The sequence below is a fragment of the Pocillopora damicornis genome, chromosome 5, assembly GCF_964200805.1.
Source record: "Pocillopora damicornis chromosome 5, jaPocDami1.2, whole genome shotgun sequence".
Classification (NCBI taxonomy): domain Eukaryota; kingdom Metazoa; phylum Cnidaria; class Anthozoa; order Scleractinia; family Pocilloporidae; genus Pocillopora; species Pocillopora damicornis.
Window position 1 is genome coordinate 7030212 of NC_142674.1, and position 19808 is coordinate 7050019.

Here is a 19808-nt window from a genome sequence, read left to right on the forward strand (position 1 = left end):
CTAGCAGGAGTGGGTCCTCGGGTGGAAACTACTCACTCAAAATCCTGGATCCACCCTTGCTACGTGTGTGATTATCTTTTCTCTTCTTTCGCTTCCCCATGGAAAAAAACTTTCTGAAATGTTGACTTTTTAAAAAAACGATCCAGTAATCTCCAAGTATACTCAGTGCCCGTGCCCAGTCGAAAGCAATCCAACGTGCTCAAATGACCTATTCCTGGCATATTGTATGACATGATTGAACGTCATGCAGCGCGAGTAAGACAATAAAATCCTGGCAAGTTATTAACAGATTAACGACCCAATGCCTAACCAGTCAAGTTTGAGTCAACTAGTACTCTTTGATTCTGGTCTCCGGTGAACTATCAATCAATAAGTCCAAATACCAAGGAATACTGTATAAAATGGGTCATAAAATTTCAAAAAGCTTTAAAAATCCATGTTTAGGCGCGCATCGTAAATTATTGTTGTTATCTAGACGCCTGATCCTTGAGCCCATGGAAAACACGCTGATCCCGAGGGCTTTGATCCCGGATCCGAGGCTGTGATCCCTGATCCCACCCTTTTTTAGGCCTTTGATCCCTGATCCCATATACCTCGTTACGACCTTGTTAATCTCGTCTGCAATTTCCTAGGATAAATTTACTCTGAGTCCTGAGTCGTTATTATTTTAAATTAAACCGAAAGCTCAGTTTTGAATAAGCTTTTGTGAAACCGTCTTACTCGACAGCCTTTATCATAAAATTTATAGACTTTTCTCATGAAGGAGATATGATCATCTATGAGCTGAAAAGAAGACAAAGGGACCTTTAGGAATACTGAGAAAATCGATAGCTGGCAGGAACCATGACGCCATGACGGCCTATGACAAAAACAACGGCCGTGCACTCAGAATAAAGCCCTCGCCTTCTTTCTGATAACTGTAGAGCACATATATCGAAGTTTACCGTACTTATTATTTTTCCCAGAAAAAAACGTACTTGAAGCTTGTGTGTCCTCAACCGTCCAAAATAAGATATCGCAGCTCGACTTTAAATTGTGATTTTTCCCACACATTTCAACTGACGCTATTCAAACTGCTTTTGACGCAAAGCTCTTTCTGTGCTTTATTAAGAGAATTGGGTCCCAAGGGTCATAAATATCAGAGACAAAAATGCGGGACTAAAATGCGGGGCTAGGCCAAGTTTTTAAAAACAGTGACGCCATGTTTTAAGACGTCGTGGTGTAGACAAAATTATCTATGGCCCGAACTGTTAAATGGGACGAGATGTGGATCAATCGAACACGGAGTAAACAAAAAAAACCAAATTAATGAATGAAAGAAAAAACATAGTTGTTCACGAAACAAGGGATCAAAAATGCTCTCTGAAAAGTTAGATCCAGAGCTATGTGAGAGTATACTCTTAGTCGCAATCTTTTTTTTGCTGTTTGCCAATCGTTTCTCGACCCATTGTCTTTTATTCGTTTGCAAAACGTTTCTTTGCGTTTTGTTTCATTCTTTTTTGCAAAACCAACCTCCACGTCACTCCAAGTCAACAACAAGTATTCACTAATTTGGAAGGTACCGGAATTTATTTGGTGTCACCTTACATATGTAAATGAGCTTCTGAATATTATCAGTATAATTCACACCTTATACACCTGCTCTAATGACCTTTCTGCTAATATAACAATAAAACAGCATATTTACTAGAACCAAATAAAAGCTTATGCAAGAGTAGAAGACGGCGGAACCCCACTGACTCCAACTTCCGTTAACTCGAAACAGTTTTTTTCCCTTAGGATTTAGCGGGTTCTACCGTATTTCCAAATTGTAACACTGCTCGGCTAACTCTGTTTAAAAATGAAACAAGGATGGTTCCCCTCTCCCCCTCCTCCCTTATAGAAATATCCCAAGGACAATAAGCATTATGTGCGATGCTCTAACGAACTGATTATCAGTTGTAGTTGTGAAGTTAATCTGTTGCTTTTTTTCTGTCGCTTCACCTTTTCTGACATCCTTGGTAATCCTAACGTAATTTTATATTTAAACCTTCCTATTCCCTGTAAAAGTTCCTTGTTTAGTTGTTGTTGTTGTTGTTTTTGTTGTTGTTCCTGTTGTCGCTGTTAATGTAATATAATGTAAACTAAGCCATGATCGTGCTCTCGAGACGGACAATCAATTCGTCAAAATTTGGTCTTGCGTTAGGATTTGGATTCCAACAATCTCTCATTGCCTGGTACCTAAAACGAAAAAAAATGGTCGCATAAAGCTGCGTTTAGTCGAGAACTCATATCTTTTTTTAATTTTGGTAATTTGGAAACTTTGTCCTCATTTCATAAACATTACAAAATGTAATCTATATCAGACATTACGAAATGTAATCTATATCACATCATGAAGGAATGAGGTAAACATTTCCACCGTTAAGTGTTTTGCAAAATTTGTTAAAAAAAGAAAACTGAAGGCTTAGTTCTGTCTTATACAAGCACTGCCCAGATCGTTTCCCAAATAGCTAATTACCTCTACTTATTTTCTTTACCACAATTGGCAGTAATGTCGCATTCTGATTGAACAATTTGCTGTAGTCGGTAAGAGTACAGACGAAGCAGCTGCGTCAATGTGTCACGCAATGCATTTATCAGCTCTCAAACATGAATGACGTGGAAATTCTGATGTCGATGTTATGGTGGAAAATAAATCGAGAGTGCTTTAGCGAGATCTGTACTCCTGTCGAAAGCGATATTTGTTATCGAAATGTTGTGGACCACTCTGATGACGGATATCGTTGTCGATAACAAACCACTCTAAACCACTGTCGATTTGTCAAACCGAGTGGAACGATGTATATATATATATTTTTTTTTTTTTTTGAGTACTCGGTGTAGCATACGTTTAAATAGTCAACGAGAAGTGAAAATTATGGCAAGCCTTTAAAAACAAGAATAATGTAAGAATATCTTACATTTCGTCTGAACATCCGTTAGGCTTTTCCATTCTGTATCCGTTCTTTAGCTTTTCTATCAGTTCCGAGGTGCTATCGCCAGCATAAGGTTTCAACCCTAAAAGCAGGGAATATTTTTTAGTTATATTAGCCGTCTTAAATGTCGTTTTTAAGACACGTAACGCCAAGATTTCTACTCTGACTAATACACAGAATCTAACCACCCAATGCTCGAAGCTTCACCTTTTCAAAATTGACTATGAACATCAATCTACCCGTCATCATCTTAGGTTCATACACAAAAAAATGTCACGCAACAGACTTCTTTTCCTAAGCATTTAACGCGAACTTCTGACTGAAAGCAGTTTTGAAAATTTTGAACGTTGTGTATTCTTTTTAGAAAATGCATCACAATGTTGAATGACAAATGAAACTGCAACTGACTCGCTCAGATACAGTTTAAACTTAAGAGAAATAGGGTATTTTTCTGCATCCGACTCAGTACTAGATGGAAACAAATCCTACCTCCTGATTCTATTTCCCAAAGCAGTACTCCATAAGCCCACCTGCGTTAAAACAAAAGCAAATTAAAGATTAAAAAGAGCCCTGAAAATAAAAATTAGTCTTTTGCCCATTATAAATAGATTTAAGAAAAATTAGTATCTGGAATCAGCGAGATATTTTGTACTGTTTTAAATATCTTAGTTCGTTCTAAAGTCACAGTCTCCCTCCCTCTGGCTAAATGTATAAAGCAGGGGTACTGGTGAACTGTCAAGGAAAATTACGAAATATCAGGGGCTTATATTGGTAGATGAGCATTTCAGTCAGGATTTTAGCCTCATACCCTATGGCCATTTAAAGTGACTTACACATCAGATTTCATCGTGAAAGTGTATGTCTCCAAGGACTCGATAGCCATCCATTTAACCGGAAGTTTGCCCTGAATGCAGCAAATGAAAGAATCATATACGTGAGTTTGAAAATGTTCGACAGAATGACTGCGTTTAGGTTGGCCTTGGGTTGCCAGATGATTTTATCCAATTATACGTTATAAGAAACTTTAGGAAGAAGAGATAACGCAGCGATGAGGCTGCTCTTGGACCTTGCGTCATATAAAGGTTGAGTTTTATGTTGGTTCTCGTCCTCTCCCCGGGGGTTTCTTCCGGGTCATTCAGTTATCCCCACCCCCCTCCCCCCTCCTTCACAAAAAACACCTTTCCAAATTCCAACTGGACCTACAAATAGTGGAAAGAAGAGCCACCTCATGGAATTTCTACTGCCAAATTCAAATTCTTTCCATTAAAAGAGACATTTTGAACACGAAACCTTCATAATGTAGAGCACAAGAACATGAAGATCAGCTGTACGGAGGGTGTACGAATCAGATCTGAGAACTACAAAAAATTATTACATTTGTAAGTCTATATACTTTTAGCACTTTCAACGAGTAATTTACCTGAGTTTCTTTCTTGTACATCAGCTCTTCGTACATACTACGGGCCATACCATAATCGGAAACCTTGGCAACGTAGTCCTTCCCCAGTAAAACATTCCTTGCTGCAAGGTCTCGGTGGATACACTGATACAAACAAAATTCCAAGTCATGTTTGATTGTTGTAGGTATTTGTTAAAGTCACTCGACAAAAATCAAATTTCTCAGCAGTTTGTGCTTTATTGAAATTCACCCATCGTTTGAATGGTATCATAAAGGAATTCAGTCCACAGAATCAAAACCAAGAATGACGATTCATCTTACATTATTGCGTAACTCTATGGAGAAATTTCCCCAAACAAAAACCAAAACATTTCAAGTAGAAAATGAGGTGAAAGAAGAAAATATCAATGATATTGGTAGATCCGATCCCCAACTGTCACAGTCCTGCCATGCATTAACAGGCGGTAGGCGGCTGTCAGACAATTTTCCGTTGGCTACAAATGTTTCAGAGTGCTGGAAAACACTTCCCGGGGCGTGTTGCTTTGTAACACACCATGCTTGCCACGAAGGCATACTTCAACTCTGCCGCCCATTCAGCTCACATCATACATGTATTACAGTTTCTAACGGCAAACCTGTGTCAGAGGTTAAATTACAAAAGAAAAAACAATCGGTAGACTAGACAGTGCAGAGGGTTGGCGGGATTATGGTGGGAAGAAAAGTAAGTATGCTTAGAATGTTCCTCCTACTACTTTGAACTCACCCTGCAGTCCGCTAAATGTGCCATTCCTTGTGCTACATCGACGGCTATCGATATTTTCATATGTTCTGTTAAGCCGCTTCTAGTGTTATTTCCATCTTGTTGTCTGTACCGTTTTAAGAAATCTAACAAGCAGCCGTTTTCTGCTAGCTCTATTATAACAAGTAGGTGGTCTAGAGATAAAGAAATGAATGGAATGAAAGCAATGGGCTTGTCTAAAATAGTTTCAAACATTAAGGGCGCCAAGTTGCAAAATGTTTAGCATTACGGTTATGACATGTAAAATAACGTTCATTATAGGGAAAAACAGCAATTGTTAGGTTGGTTAGATAAAACCTATGAAAATGGGAACAAAGGAACGAGGATGGCAAAGAATGAAGAAAATTTACTCTGATTGCAAATGACGAGCTTAGGAAATTGGGTCGTTCTATTGGATGTGTAATGTTACTTTTGACGTAAAATGAAAACACAAAATATTGGTTTGATGAAAAAGAATCACAATAAAATAGTACGACTGAATGAGGAAGAAGCGAGAATGGTCAAAGATTAAAAAGATTTAAAAGGATTGCAAACAAACATAAAAAAAATCAGGCTAAAAGTTGCACTAAATGTGAATTAACTTCCCAAGCAACTACCAGAGGTCATTGACGTGTAACTTCTTCTCAGGATACTGATACATTATCCACCAAATATGTGAAGAGCTTGAGAGTCAAAGCAGCACTTAATCATAACTAATTGAGTAATAAATGTGTGGTAACTAGAAGGGAGAATTGCACATTAATTTTTTAGAGTAAAAGGGTTACTGTAGGGTTCTGAATGATCGTTCAATTATTTTACTGACCATCTTGAGTGCATGCTCCGATCAAATTCACAAGGTTCGGATGGTGTCCTACATTAGCCATGATTTCCAACTCATTGTACAAGTCTTTTATTTCCACCTCTGTGGCAGTTGCTGTTAATTAAAGAAGGGTGAAATTTGCTGACATTGAAAACAGGTTTATACATGTAACTTATACAATGATCACAAGAGTTTTTCGTTATTTATGGAAATATAAAGAAAGTCAACATCAAATTTCCCATGAGAGTATCTCTTGGCTACTTGAACATCGCAATTTGTGGCGATGTCATTATAAAGAGACTGACCACCAAGTAATAAGTAATAATTGACTGACTGAATGATTGCCTGACTGACTGACTGACTGACTGACTGACAGGCTCACTGGCTGACTGCTGACTGACTCACTGACTCACTGACTCACTGACTCACTGACTCACTGACTCACTGACTCACTGACTCACTGACTCACTGACTCACTGACTCACTGACTCACTGACTCACTGACTCACTGACTCACTGACTCACTGACTCACTGACTCACTGACTCACTGACTCACTGACTCACTGACTCACTGACTCACTGACTCACTGACTCACTGACTCACTGACTCACTGACTCACTGACTCACTGACTCACTGACTCACTGACTCACTGACTCACTGACTCACTGACTCACTGACTCACTGACTCACTGACTCACTGACTCACTGACTCACTGACTCACTGACTCACTGACTCACTGACTCACTGACATACTGACTCACTGCCTCAGTGCCTCTCTGACTGACCGGCTAACCAGCTAACCGGCCAACTGGCCGACTGGTTGACCAGCCGACTGGCTGACTTGCCAACAGGCTGACTGGCCAATAAACTGCCTGGCGGGCTGACTGGCTGACCAGCTGGCTGGCCGACTGGCTGACTAGCTAACAGGCTGACTTGCTGACTGGCTGACAAGCTGACTGGCTGACCGGCTGACCGGCTGACTGGCTGACCGGCTGACCGGCTGACCAACTGACAGACTGACTGACTGACCAACACACTGGTTGACTGACCAGCTAACTGACTGACTAACTGACTAGGCTGGCTGGCTCGGTTAGCTGTCTAGCTGGGTGTCTGGCTGACTAATTGACAGACTGTCTTAATTCCTAGTTGATTAGCTGACTAGTTCACTGACTGTCTGGCTGCCAAACTGGCTTACTAACGGACTAACTAACTGACTGCCTATCTGATTGATCAAAACTGACAAGCTGACTGCTTTACATGCTACACGTGAACCTTGCATGCAAGACTTACGTTTTAAAGCTTTTACAGCGCAAGGAGTGATTTTCCCGTTATCTTGTAACAGCTCTCCTTTAAAAACGACGCCAAAGGCTCCCGAACCTAGTTCACTCAACAGTTTAATATTCTCGTAGGGAAACTCTTCCCAGTTCATCTCGCCCGACTTGTAAGCAGCGTTTGTAAACGAGTATGTTAATCCTCCAACGTCCTCATCATGGCAAACTGCGACTTTGTTCTGAAAGAGAAAAATGTGTGCAGCCAGTGATTTCACATCAAGGATGGTGTAATTTTAGTCAAACGGAGGGGATAAGTCGACAGAAACTTTCGTACCGTGCGCTATATTTCTGATGGAGAAATGTTTCAATTGAGTTTCCAAAGTAATCCGGGATTACTTTGGTTCAGTTGCCTTGCTGTGTTGTGTGACTAATCCAGAAACTTACACCACTTTCTTAAAAGCGCTTTAAGCAGCTTTCTTGTTTTTTACCTTGAGTTCTCACCCTCGTGATATTTGATACATCGGTATCTGGTTTATGCTTATATGGGATTGACGCAATAATTGTATCTACTGTTATGGTACCTTTAGAGATCGAGATCTGCTTACAACTCGAAATCGAGTTTCTCTTTTCTTTCTTTCCCGCGCTTTCTTTCGTCTGTACACAATAATGCCGATGAGTAAGCCAAGAATTAAGAGTACACCTAACACGGCCAAGACAATAATCCACCATGCCAAAGCTGTAATAAAAAATATGCATGATATCAGAATGAAAGCCACACATGACATTGTTGACCTTTTTCAAAGGCTTTGTATCAGTATTAAAGGAATGGCCATAGGTAAGACGAGACGGGGCATATGGCGTAAGATTACGAGGTAAGAAGCCCTTTGGTGTAAGATGTGAGCAGCACTACAGTGTTAAAATGGCTTGTTAAAGCCTGACTCTGATTCAAAATTTCTCTCCCTAGTTTCGAAACGAGGGAATCCATCGAAATTTTACAACAGGAAGACGAAATTTCCAATATATATTTGCCAGAGTATAACGACCTGCGTTTAGACGCTTACAAATTGCGAAGGTACGATAGTAATGCATAAAACTAAAGATAAAAAAATTATAGCACGAGACGTCACGTGTGAGGATTAAAAAAACAGTGAAAAAACTTTAAATTCACCGAATACTTGTGGATAACTTTGTCAATTTTACAAATTGCTGTATATAACTTAAAATGGCTTACGTGCGGGTTCGGTTTCATGGCCAGTTTCCTCGTTGAAGTTGGGTCCATACGGGTTAACAGCACCGACCCGTATCATGTAGACAGTCTCAGGTTCGAGAGACTTAATCCTGTAAGAGTGGTCTGTAGTTTCAGTGGTTGCTGTTTGATTATGCTCGCTATAGGTCTTTTCACCATATGCTCTGTATTGCACCGAGTAAGTGCGAACGTCGAAAGTTTCAGCATCTTCCGACGGTTTCCATCGAATGCTCAGCTCATCTGATTTGATATCAAAGATCTCCACACCATTAGGCTCTGGAGGTTCGGCTAAAAATGAAGAATAGATGGGAAATGATCATAAATTTCGAAAACAGTGGACAATCAAAGTGATTATCTGAGGGCTAAACGATGAAACAAGGTGCAAGTTTCAAGTAACAGAGACATTTGGAAATTACTCAAACAATGGCGAATGTTTTTAATATTACTGCTTGAAGGTTTTTGCCTCTGAGTGCGTCTGTGGCATAACCCGCTCATTTTCCATGTTATTTTGTTTTCTTCATATCCTTTTCAATCACATGATGCAAGAAAAGCCTCCTTATGTAACGTTTCTATTGACATTAACCCTTTCTTACCCGGGTGATTAAATCTTACGAAGTAAGTGGTCCATTGAGCACCAGTTTGCACATTCTCCACAACGTTTTCGTATAAACATCCCACTTTCCCAACAGGAATATTTGTTCAACAATCAAAAGCTCTCTTAGTTAGCAATTAATGATACTTTCAGGGGAAATTAGATACCAGGAGTGTTCCTACTTCTCCTGGATTGGAAACCACTCCATGACAGGTAATTCATCTGCAATTTTGCTACGTTTCAGGAGCAGTGGCAGTTTGTTACCACCCATTCATACATATCCATGCTTCTGGGTGGAAAGAAGCATAGTAAGAAAAAAAAAACTGAAAAATATCGAATTCCGCTCAAAAGTGTTAAAAAAAACATGTAAATACCCAGTTTCACCACGGCACACTTACTCTTTGGAATAACTTTGGAAGCTTTTAGCCGTCCTACAAACCCATCTTTGGCTTCTTTAATTGTTGTCTGGACGACTGAGGCCTTTTTATCTACGGTAGTTGTTTCATTTTTTGGATCGGTTGTTACAATTTGGATGATAATGTTGAAATCCACTACCACACTTCCTTTCCTAAAATATTAAGGGACAAAAGTCGTGTTAGAAAATAGTCATACTGTAGCTACAATGATTTATAACGTGGTAACTTATAGAAAAATGGAAATCAGGGGTCAAGTTAGAGGGAAACCATTTCTTTATTATTTCTCCGAGCATGAAACTTAACTCCTTTCTCACATTGGTTACTCAGTTATAGGGAATCGGATCTCAAAATCGTTGGTGTGAGGATTGATTACTATGAAGGGCGTCAGAGGGTCTATTAGCTCTATACAATAACGACTTACATATGCATTTCTCAATAATCAAGGGATTGTTTGCTTTTTATCTTTGATAAGTGAAAGTGACTTTTTCGATAAATTTTTGTGCCATGGAGATCATAGATATAGTTTGTCCACGCTTAGATCAATACAGCACATGAATTAAGAGATATGCTATTAGATACTATTGAGACTGATTCACGCCAAAATGAAATATTTTGAGTTTTTAACTGTGGAGTTAAGAATCAGGAATACGCTCTGGTACTCACGTCAATTTCAAAACCTCCGTTCTCATGTATCCTAAAGTATTTCTGTAAACGATGTCCATCTGAAACATAACAAGAGATGTTGCTTTTTTTCATTTATTAGAACTCTCTAAACACTTGCATTCGAAGCTATTGAACGGGTTGACGAGGTGACAGATAGAGAGAAAGATGGTTGGTAAGTCATTCGGTGGAATAAGTGGTACAAACAGACAGTGGGGAGGAAGGTAAGAATCCAGGGAAAGAGGAGGGAAGGAGGAAGGACTGAAAAGAGAGTGAGAGGGTGGGAGAAATGGTGGAGTGTTGGAAGGGGAAACGAAGGAGGAAGAAGAATGGGAAGGGAGGAGAAAGAAGAAAGGAGGGCAGGAGGTGACACGAGGAAGAGAGAGAGAGAGGGAAGAAAGAGAGAGAAGGTAAGGTTGGGAGGGGAATGAGGGAGGGAAGAGGGAATTAATGGAGAATAGAAGAAAGAACAGAGGAAGGAGGAAAAGAAAGGAGGGAGGCTTGGAGAGGATAGCAAAAAGGGATGAGCGTGGGAGAAAAAAAAGGAATGGGGAGAGAGGGAATGGAAAGATGGGAGAAATCATACCTCCTCGGTAAAGTTTTTCGCGATTGCCTCGTATTGTGGCGATGACTTATTCTCCAGCTCTTTCGTGTAGTTGTAATTTTCAACCTTCAGGGCCATTTCCACCTTGACTTGAACTATAGTAAAAAAAAATCACAACATGCTCATCTCTACAACGGACAATATATAATACTTCTTCCTTCCTAGTACATTATTGCCTCTTTGAGTTTTAGTCAACAACCGAACTAACACTTTGTGACCAATTACAATCCATTTTAATCTTCCCATCCTTACCCTTGCTTGTTCCTTCCTGTTTATTTATACTCTCTTTTGCGGATTTGTCAACTACCGATTTAGCTATTGTTATCTTCAAGTTGAGGGAAGTTTTCTCGGGGCTAACATGTCTCCAAGAGCTTCCCAGATTTCTCCACGAGCTTCTCCAAGTTTTATTTCACTAGTATTTATGAATCACGCGACGGACTTTGCCGAAAAGGAGGGACTGCTTCTATGTATTAGGAAATTATTAATTTATTTGAGACATGTAACTTTAAACGATACTTGTGGTTCCCTTTGAATTTAGAGTAAAGTGAGTTTAAGTTGAAAGGCGTGTTATCATCTACATACCAAGAACCTGTAGCGTGATGGTGTGAGAGATTTCGCCTACTTTACAGGTGTAGGCACCAGAATCTGCAATGGCCGCATCAATAATTTCAAGCAGTCGTCCTCCTCCTTTAACCTTCAACAAAAACAGCGACAGCGTTGGGATTATTATTTAGAAATCCTTGTTCAAAAGTCCTTAATAGCCCTTTATTAGCAAAGCTATTCTGGACCAGCTTCTTAACCTAAACAAGACTAATGATGTGTGATGAGATATTTTGAATGAAGATCTTTTTCTGCACGGCTTCTATTACACGGTCACATCCACAATCCTTGGTACTTAATTGGTTCTTATTGGCAGTGAGCTCCTTAGCACTTATTGCTTCGATTGAATCTACAGTCCTGACCTCTCCACAGGAGACACCTCCTGGTTTATGAAAAGTGTCCTTTGAGCTAAGTTTCCCTTAAATGAAGACAACTGGAAGTACATTTTTCCTCGTCGGGACTAAAGTTTATGTCCTCAGGGCGAGGTGACTTTCGGGACCAGAGTTTAGGTCCTCAGGGCGAGGTGCCTTTTCAAATGAGAAACACAGGCACATATATTGAAGGAGCTTTATTCTTAGCGGGGAACAAAGTTTGTTACCCCGGAGAATGGGGATCCCTTGGAAGAGGTTTCCATACGGAGAAATTCCACTATCGTTGGAATAATTGATCGTTTTGTATAGTACCATTTGTTTATTTTATGTAAATGACCCCTGTAATTGAATTTGAAATCTTTAAGGAAAATTACCATAAAAAAGAAATGATGAATTCTAGAAACGTAAAGAAAGGCATGCAAGAAGTTAGATATGTTCAATGAAAAGGGATTACAGGTGTTCTCATTGATATTGGAAGTAATCAAGATACAGCTCAGCTCGATATTCCGAAATAGGAAAGGGACACATTCTTAGCAGTGCCACGTTGTTGTCTTCAATAATAAGAATGGGAGACCTGCTGTACTGCAACAACTCCAGATGCAGGGGGGAAATACGGTGGGATGGATGGTGAAAACTGTTGAGAGAGTCCGTGAGAAGGTGGGGTAAAATATAACCAGATGGGTAGTATTAAAAAATGCTCAGCTTGCAGCGTGCAACCATCGAATTATGGATGCGCGCGGGAGGTTGCTAAGCACGAGAGAAGTGTAAGAGGCGAAGTACGACTCTAGCTTCTTGAGTGCTTAGCAAACATCCCTAGTGCATCCAAAACCCGATGGTTGCTTGCTGCATGCTAATCATTTCTTCAAAACTTTGATAATTTCAAACATCTTTGGCTCAGTGTGAAAAATAAAAGAAAGTAGTAGATATATACTTATAGAAAATAAGGAAAGAAGAGTCACCTGTCTTTTTGCATTTTCGACCTCGATTCCATCCTGACGTTCCCAAGTATAACTTCCATCGCCACTTATGGAGCAGTTCAGAGACATTGACTCTCCATCAGTTACATTCACAACATCGGTGGCGATTTTAACAATTACTACAACAACAATATATTGAACCAAAGTTAGCTAATACATCGTAAACTAACCTCAGCATTATTTCTCATAGATTAGTTCATTTTTGACTTTGATGAGTCAGATATGTTTTTATATACTTTTTACTTTATTCTGTTTTTGATACTAACTTGAAGGACGAAATTATCCCGGGGTGACACTATTTAATTTGCTTGGAAGTAACAAGAAAAAAAACCGGAATCTCCTCATTTTTCAATAGAATCGGAATTCGCACGGAAATTCACAACTTTTTAGACGCAGAAAAATTGAATTTAGAGAAGTTAAGGATCAGTTACCAAACAGCGAAAGTTTCTCTGTCTTAAAATTGTAACGATTGAACGCAATTTTTGTCTTTATGGTTTGGTTGCCATCGAGTAATTTGGAAATATCTTGAAAGCGCTTGTTCTTTCAAGATTTGTGGCATAACATTTGTGGCAGAGCATCTCGATGGTGACAAGGAAAACAGATAACACGTGGCTTGAAAGCGTTTCATCTTCCAAAGGTCTTTGTCCTGCTTTTCTTGTATTGCAGAATATGTTTCACTTGAAAGTGAGTCTTTCAAGTTTGTCAGGTGGGGCCTGACATAATTCATAGTCTGAAAGTTGTTCCTTTAACAGCGAATTGAAACACAAAAGCTTCAATGGGTGTTTTCTCAAGTCTATCCAAAGTGATCAGATACAATGCGTATTCAACTAGTCAATAATCCAATCTCTGATGACGTGCGTTGGCTCACTTACTACTATCACTTACCTGGCTTGTTAGCGGAAACTTTATTGTTGCTTCTACGCAATCAAAGTTTAGCAATGAGGTGAACAGATCAAAAAATAAAAATAAAAAGTAGGAATGTACTTATCTGATTCAAGCAATTGCCGTAATCCAGCTTTTGATGTTCTAGGAGAGAGAAAAAACTGCAGGTTAAATAGAGGAAACAATTGCAATAAGCTCATTCATTCCGTTCCTGCGCCGCGAAACGTTTTAGTTTTCCACGGTTTCAAACCGAACCAGACCTCGCTGAGTGCTAACATTTCATAAACTTGCTTAAAGTGCTAGACATGCCAAAAATCACATTTCACAATGCAGTAACACTTCGGACCTATTTACATGGAGGCCTGGACCCCAGGTAGGTGAGGTAACCCGCCTAGGTGGGGTAACCTACCTGTTCATATAATTTCTTATTTTATCTTGATCACGTTTACATGATAGGTGGGTCGCCCGGTTTGCTGTAGGATAACCCTGTCGGCCGGGGTGACAATTTGCCATGTAAACGTCTCGAGGTGGGGTAACCCTCCTAACCGGGGTGGCGTTCATGTCACAAAAAGATCAAGCGAGCAAAACAATAGCGAAACACGAGTGTGTTGAACCTCTCTACATTTTCTAGCCCTCCCATACAGAGCTAAAGAGCTTGTACTTTGCCCCTACACGAGGCTTGGGTGAAGCCCAAAAAAGTAATGAGTTTCAGAATACTGTTTCCAAAACAAAATTTTTGGGCATCTTTAGGTTGAGAAACAGGTTTTTAGAGTGCACTGATTCCAGTAAGCAATTTGAAAAATCTCAGTTAGTGCCTAGACCTGTTTGAAGCGAAAAAGAGGACTAAGGTGCGACGTGATTGCTGGTTATCTTTTGTCAAGTTCATTCCGAACCCAAGGAACCAATTTGAAAAAGTAAGACCGTTACCAAGGCTTTTATAAAAAGTTCCGACAGATAATAGACTTATTCCATATGACGAATGAAATGTTAAAGAACGCTTGTTCTTCTGAATAGCGCAAATGTGTCTTTTTGTTCCCACAGTACCATAAGATGAGTGCACTTTGCATATGTCTGACGTCTTTTCTATCCCAAGAACTGTCGGTATTTACTTATCAATCGATCGCAAAGATTGCATTGCAGTAAAAAATTTGATAAATTCAGGTGACATCTTTTTAAATGCATATTATCTCAGTTGAACTTTAGCCAAACTTTAACCTCTCGTAAGGTCATCCACACACAACTGAAAGGGTGCTGAAACAATTCGATTTTAGAACAGTGGACAACCACGTGCACTGGAGCGTAGTACCGCCCTACTGATGCCGTCAAAGCAAACCGAAATAGCTTAGTAGGTGTGTGAGATATTTCTGGTCGCAATTTCACCGCCTTATCTTTAATGTTTTGGGTTAGTTGTGGTTTGTTTTCCAAGTGATCTACTTTATCAAACACACGATATCTTAACCCAGCTCCTATGATGCAGTCATAAAGGAGGAAGTTGTAACTAAGTCAGTGAACCGTTAATCGGTCTAATAAAGATCCAAATAAGGGCAGTTCAAAATCGATGTGTTTTCATCGAATTTTTGAGTGTTATACTAGTGAGAAAAGGGGAATTCTGGTTCATTTTGGAAACAAACTTGATTTTCAGGTCATCTCATGAATTTAACCTAAATTTCAAGTCAACCTTGAAATCAAACTTTAATTTAAAAAAACAGCAGTTGACATTTTAAAGACAAAGAGTTCATTAATTTCAATGGTCTCCCTTTGAGGTTTGAGCTGGAAATAATTTCATGATTTAATCATGTCTTCTGAAAATATTTTGCGAAGCCCTTCGGATCATGGTCCAAGCCCTTCATACTAGGGGCCTCGAAGCGTCCCAAGCTCTTCGTGCCCAAACCCTTCGTGCCCAAGCCCTTCGGGTCAGGGACCACCTAGGCGCGAAGCGCTTCGCGGCCCAAGTGCACCACCATATAATAAGAAGGAACTTGATAATGAAATTATCCATTACCGACGTGTTGTTGGCAAATTAAAGAAAATTAGATCCTTTGTCGCACAACATACACGGGAGTAACGTCAGCTGTGTGGCGGTTTCTCTCTGTGGAATTGGGGCGATAGCTGGGGTACCCATGGCTGGTTTACCCGGCTTTTTTAACATCATATCAACAGTGTTTAGTGTTGAGAGCAAAAGTCTCAATAAAAAAATTGCAGAACATGAAAAAACTATTTCAATAAATGAGGCAAAGCACCTGTCAGTCACCAGGTTGTTTTCAAAAATAACCTCAGGTATACACTACCTAATGGCTGTAAGAGAGGTTGAAAATAGCTCTCAGGTATACTCTACCCAGAGTATACCTGAGAGCATCAACAACAGGATTTTATTTTGAGATCTCACAAATTCCTCTCCTGGAAATTCTCGCTGTCTAATTAGTCCGGCTCAGAGATCAAATGAACATACGACATAAATGTTGTTTGGTTACTTGGTGTTGAACGTACAGCTTACCCTAAACCCTAAACCCTAACCCCCGAGACCCGCTGGCGGAACAGAACGTATTTTTTTCTTTGGAAAAGCATTCGGCCTGATTCCAATGCTTTTGGGGGTCGAGATTGGATCCTGTAACTCTAGGAAGCTCAGCCGTTCGATAGAAGACTTCGGCTTCCATGATGAGATCGCGCTGATGGTTTCGATCCAAATTTTTAATGTGTTTTCTTAATTGTAATTCGCGCTTAGGTGAAGTATTAATTGTAAGATGAACCTTTCAGGTTTAAGCAACCGCATAGACACTTACCGATTGCAAGCGTTGATGTAATTCTCTACATTCATGGCAGAAATAACAGCACCTCTGTAGAATGCGAAAATCCAAACATATGCAAATGTCTTTAGAATTTTTGAGTAAATATTGAACCACCTGCATCAACTTCGGTCAGCTGCTTGATGAGGGTTTCTCGCCCAAAATTTCATCAACTCTCTCTTTGATATTTGTAATTTTATCCAGAGAACGTTCAACTCTTGGGTTTAGCTGTTCGAGTGACAGTGAAACTTTCATAATTTTGACGAATTCTGTGAAACCTTTACAATGGTCAAAGTTGTCATGAAAATGATTATTAAAAAAGTATTACCATAACAACTGTGACGTCTTTGTGTAAGCTTTTGTTAAAACAACAGCCGGAACTTTCAGCACACTTACCAGCGATTTTTCACCGAAGAACTGGAATCTTATAGAAAATATTATGCTTGGTGATCGTCCAACTGAAGTAAAAGTTGCTGTCATGTTGTGGTGAACATTTCATATCAGGCAACAAAGCCGCCGAGTGATGCTTTAAAAGCTTTCTGGAAATAAAAATGAGTATAAAGTTTCGAAATTTGAAGCGTATTACTAAGAGTATTTTGTTTTCAGTATTCAGCCTTCTACGCATTTGTTCAAGCGTGAAACATGCAAGTTTGATACACACCGTCACATTACCGTGTTTATATTTCTGCAAGTAAATACTACCTTAAATCAAGATTCATTTTCCGCCAAATTCTGTTTAATGTCGTTTGTAAAGCCTTCTCACGCGTTCAATTAAAGTCGCAGCTCGACAGCAGGGATTTCGCATGGCTGTGAATGGAGAAGCGTGACAGTTTGTCAAGACAAAGTTGTATTTTTCACGCTTGGACAAACACCGAAAAATTGAACTGTTTACTACGCTTTCTTGGAAAAGGAATGGCCACAACAAAACATGTTGATCATATTAAAGATTCTGACCCTAAAATTATTTTAGCAATTTAAAGTATACTATATGTACACCCTATACACACAAATTTCTTTTTTTCAGTAAAAAAGGTTCCCAAGGAAAAGAGTAAAATTTTAATTTAGGAAGATGTTGGTCACGTGCTAGGCAACGGGTCCCGTTTCAGCAGTACACAGGCAAGCCGCGGGAATCAGATGCTTGCGTGCGTGTTTGTGATGTTTCTCAACTCGATAAGCTGGAAACCAATCCGCTTCGCCTCGTGGTTTCCTATGCTTATCTCGTGTTCTCCCAACCTCCCGCGTGTTTACATCAGGCTATGTAAACACGGAAACCATTTTACATTTCTTATGAAGCATAATAACACATCTATCATATTTCAATAATGCCGCACAAAAGCACAATTGTTGTGAAGATACGCATTTTGTATAGCCCTGTGTTGCTGATCTCGCCAAAAAGTGCGTTAAGCAAAGTGAAATAAATAAATAATTGAAGATAACAACATTCTTCCGCCCTAATCTTCTGAGAGACAAGTTTCTGTCAAGAAACGATTAATATAGAAGCTACTCGTATGTTCGATCTGGTTTCTGCACGACGTTTGTAATTGCCTAAATTAAGTGCAGTAACTCGATTCACCACCAACAGGAGAGTTCGAGCTAGCTGGTAGAAAACGGAAACGTATTTACGCATTTACAGAAAGTTCTCGCATCTCTGAACATACGGTTGCAGAACTGCCTTCGTTATGATCGCTGCGGCCCCTTTGTGTGATCTCTGTTCGCAAAGGCGAACAAAGATCACATAAAACAGCAACTTGTTTTTTCACAAAGTCATTACGCTTATGGATTTCCATCCACATGCATACATAATCACATTAATCGATTGAAGTGAGACAAGGCGAGATGAGGTAATGAAAACTATGAAAAATAAAAGGCAAAAACCTAGAATTATAACAGGCTGAGTGCCTCAACTATCAGAGCAGAAATTATAGGTAACAAATTATTATGAAATAAACAGAAAACTTACATCTGTGTCCTTTCAACCTTGGGAAACAACTTATAGCCCTTATAGTCCTTTTATCCGTCCTTTTAGCAGTGACCATAAGACCCCAAAAACCGTAAAGCGTAAATAAACTGTAAGACTAGGAATCTACCACGAAAACGTTCACTAGCGTGGTCATCCGGGACCTAGCGCCTGGCCCAGACTACCACAACGTCACGTAAAAAACTTAAGTCACGCACAATTCTGCGGTAATAGGACAAATTTCGTGAAACTCTCTTTCTCGTAACGTGGGTGGATGAATTTCAAATATGTTTGATCTACAAACACAATTCCACTCAGTTCAGACTGAATTGCCTTGATTCATTAACTTCTACTTCCTGTCATTTCCTTATTGATCAAAAGTTATTTTCTTATATTTGTCTAATATTCAGAGTGCTATAATTATAACTGTGACTGACAGACACATGGTGTTAAGCATGACTTTGTTGTCTCGTCGATTAAACCAAATTCAACAACACACCTTGATCTCGGGTCAGCCAAAAAATAGACACAATGAATAGACACAATAGACGCGATATGGAAAGTTTATTTCATTATAAAAATGATATGATATTCGTATGTAACTCCGAATCTATTTCTCTCCATCAAGCCGTCTATAGATTAAACCATTGTAACACAACACATGCGCATGTTGGGAATTGAAAGTCACTTTTCACGTTTCAAATCACTTTTCAAACTGTTGTTACGTGATTATGCATCTACTGCAACATTTTGCCATACGGCTTATGGACCCCGCCAAAACGGGGATACACTTAACCACGACTAGCTTGCTTAAGATCAAACGTAACGCGTGAAAAAATTAATATAATCTAAAAACCATGTCGCGACTGAAAGAAAGCTTCACAAGTTGCTTACTTGGGAGATAAGTTTCTAAAGAAATTGTGGGTACCAGGTCGGTGAGGGGTATTACAAGATAATTTGTTACTTCCAGGCAAATTAAATCGCTGTCACCACGAGATAATTTCGCCCTTCAAGTTAGTATCGAAAATGAAATAATCTGAAAAAGTAAAAAAAATATCTGACTCACCAAAGTTAAAAATGAACTAATCTTTGAGAAATAATGCTGAGGTTAGTCTAAGATATATTTGCTAACATTGGTTCAATATTTTTTTGTCGTAGTAATTGAAATCATAACACCACCGTTGTTATGAATGTAACTGAGGAAGTACCATTGTCTCTGAACTGCACCATAAGTGGCGATGGAAGTTATACTTGGGAAAGTCGGGATGGAATCGAGATCGAAAATGCGAAAAGACAGGAGTCTTCTTTCCTTATTTTCTATAAGTATGTATCTACTACTTTCTTTTATTTTCCACACTGAGCGAAAGGTGTTTGAAAGTAGCGAAGTTTAAAGAAATGATCAGCATGCAGCGAACAACCATCGAGTTTTGGATACACTTGGAAGGTTTGCTAAACACTCAAGAAGCTAGAGTCGTACCTCGCCTCTTACAC

At 39.4% G+C, this 19808-nt stretch overlaps 1 protein-coding gene across 8 annotated transcripts; it reads right to left on the reverse strand.

Annotated features, from left to right (window-relative positions):
• Window positions 1–1550: 1550 nt before the first annotated feature.
• LOC113673673 (angiopoietin-1 receptor) lies at window positions 1551–18679 on the reverse strand. Of its 8 annotated transcripts, none has more exons than XM_089206847.1 (18): window positions 18321–18679; window positions 16757–16899; window positions 12678–13721; window positions 11710–11874; window positions 11330–11441; window positions 10730–10842; window positions 10147–10205; window positions 9466–9635; window positions 8461–8763; window positions 7811–7965; window positions 7249–7468; window positions 5958–6068; window positions 5120–5289; window positions 4378–4500; window positions 3791–3861; window positions 3447–3487; window positions 2943–3039; window positions 1551–2220 (listed from the first exon to the last, which is right to left on the reverse strand). In XM_089206847.1, the coding sequence occupies exons 6-18, from the start codon at window positions 10823–10825 to the stop codon at window positions 2124–2126; spliced, it is 1713 nt and encodes a 570-aa protein (XP_089062973.1). In that variant the 5' UTR covers window positions 10826–10842; window positions 11330–11441; window positions 11710–11874; window positions 12678–13721; window positions 16757–16899; window positions 18321–18679; the 3' UTR covers window positions 1551–2123. The 8 variants fall into 8 exon arrangements, with proteins under 8 accessions (XP_089062973.1, XP_089062968.1, XP_089062967.1 ...); XM_089206842.1 differs by lacking the exon at window positions 11710–11874 and adding an exon at window positions 16358–16411 and having other exon boundaries at window positions 18321–18633; XM_089206841.1 differs by lacking the exon at window positions 11710–11874.
• Between the last annotated feature and the right edge of the window lie 1129 nt (window positions 18680–19808).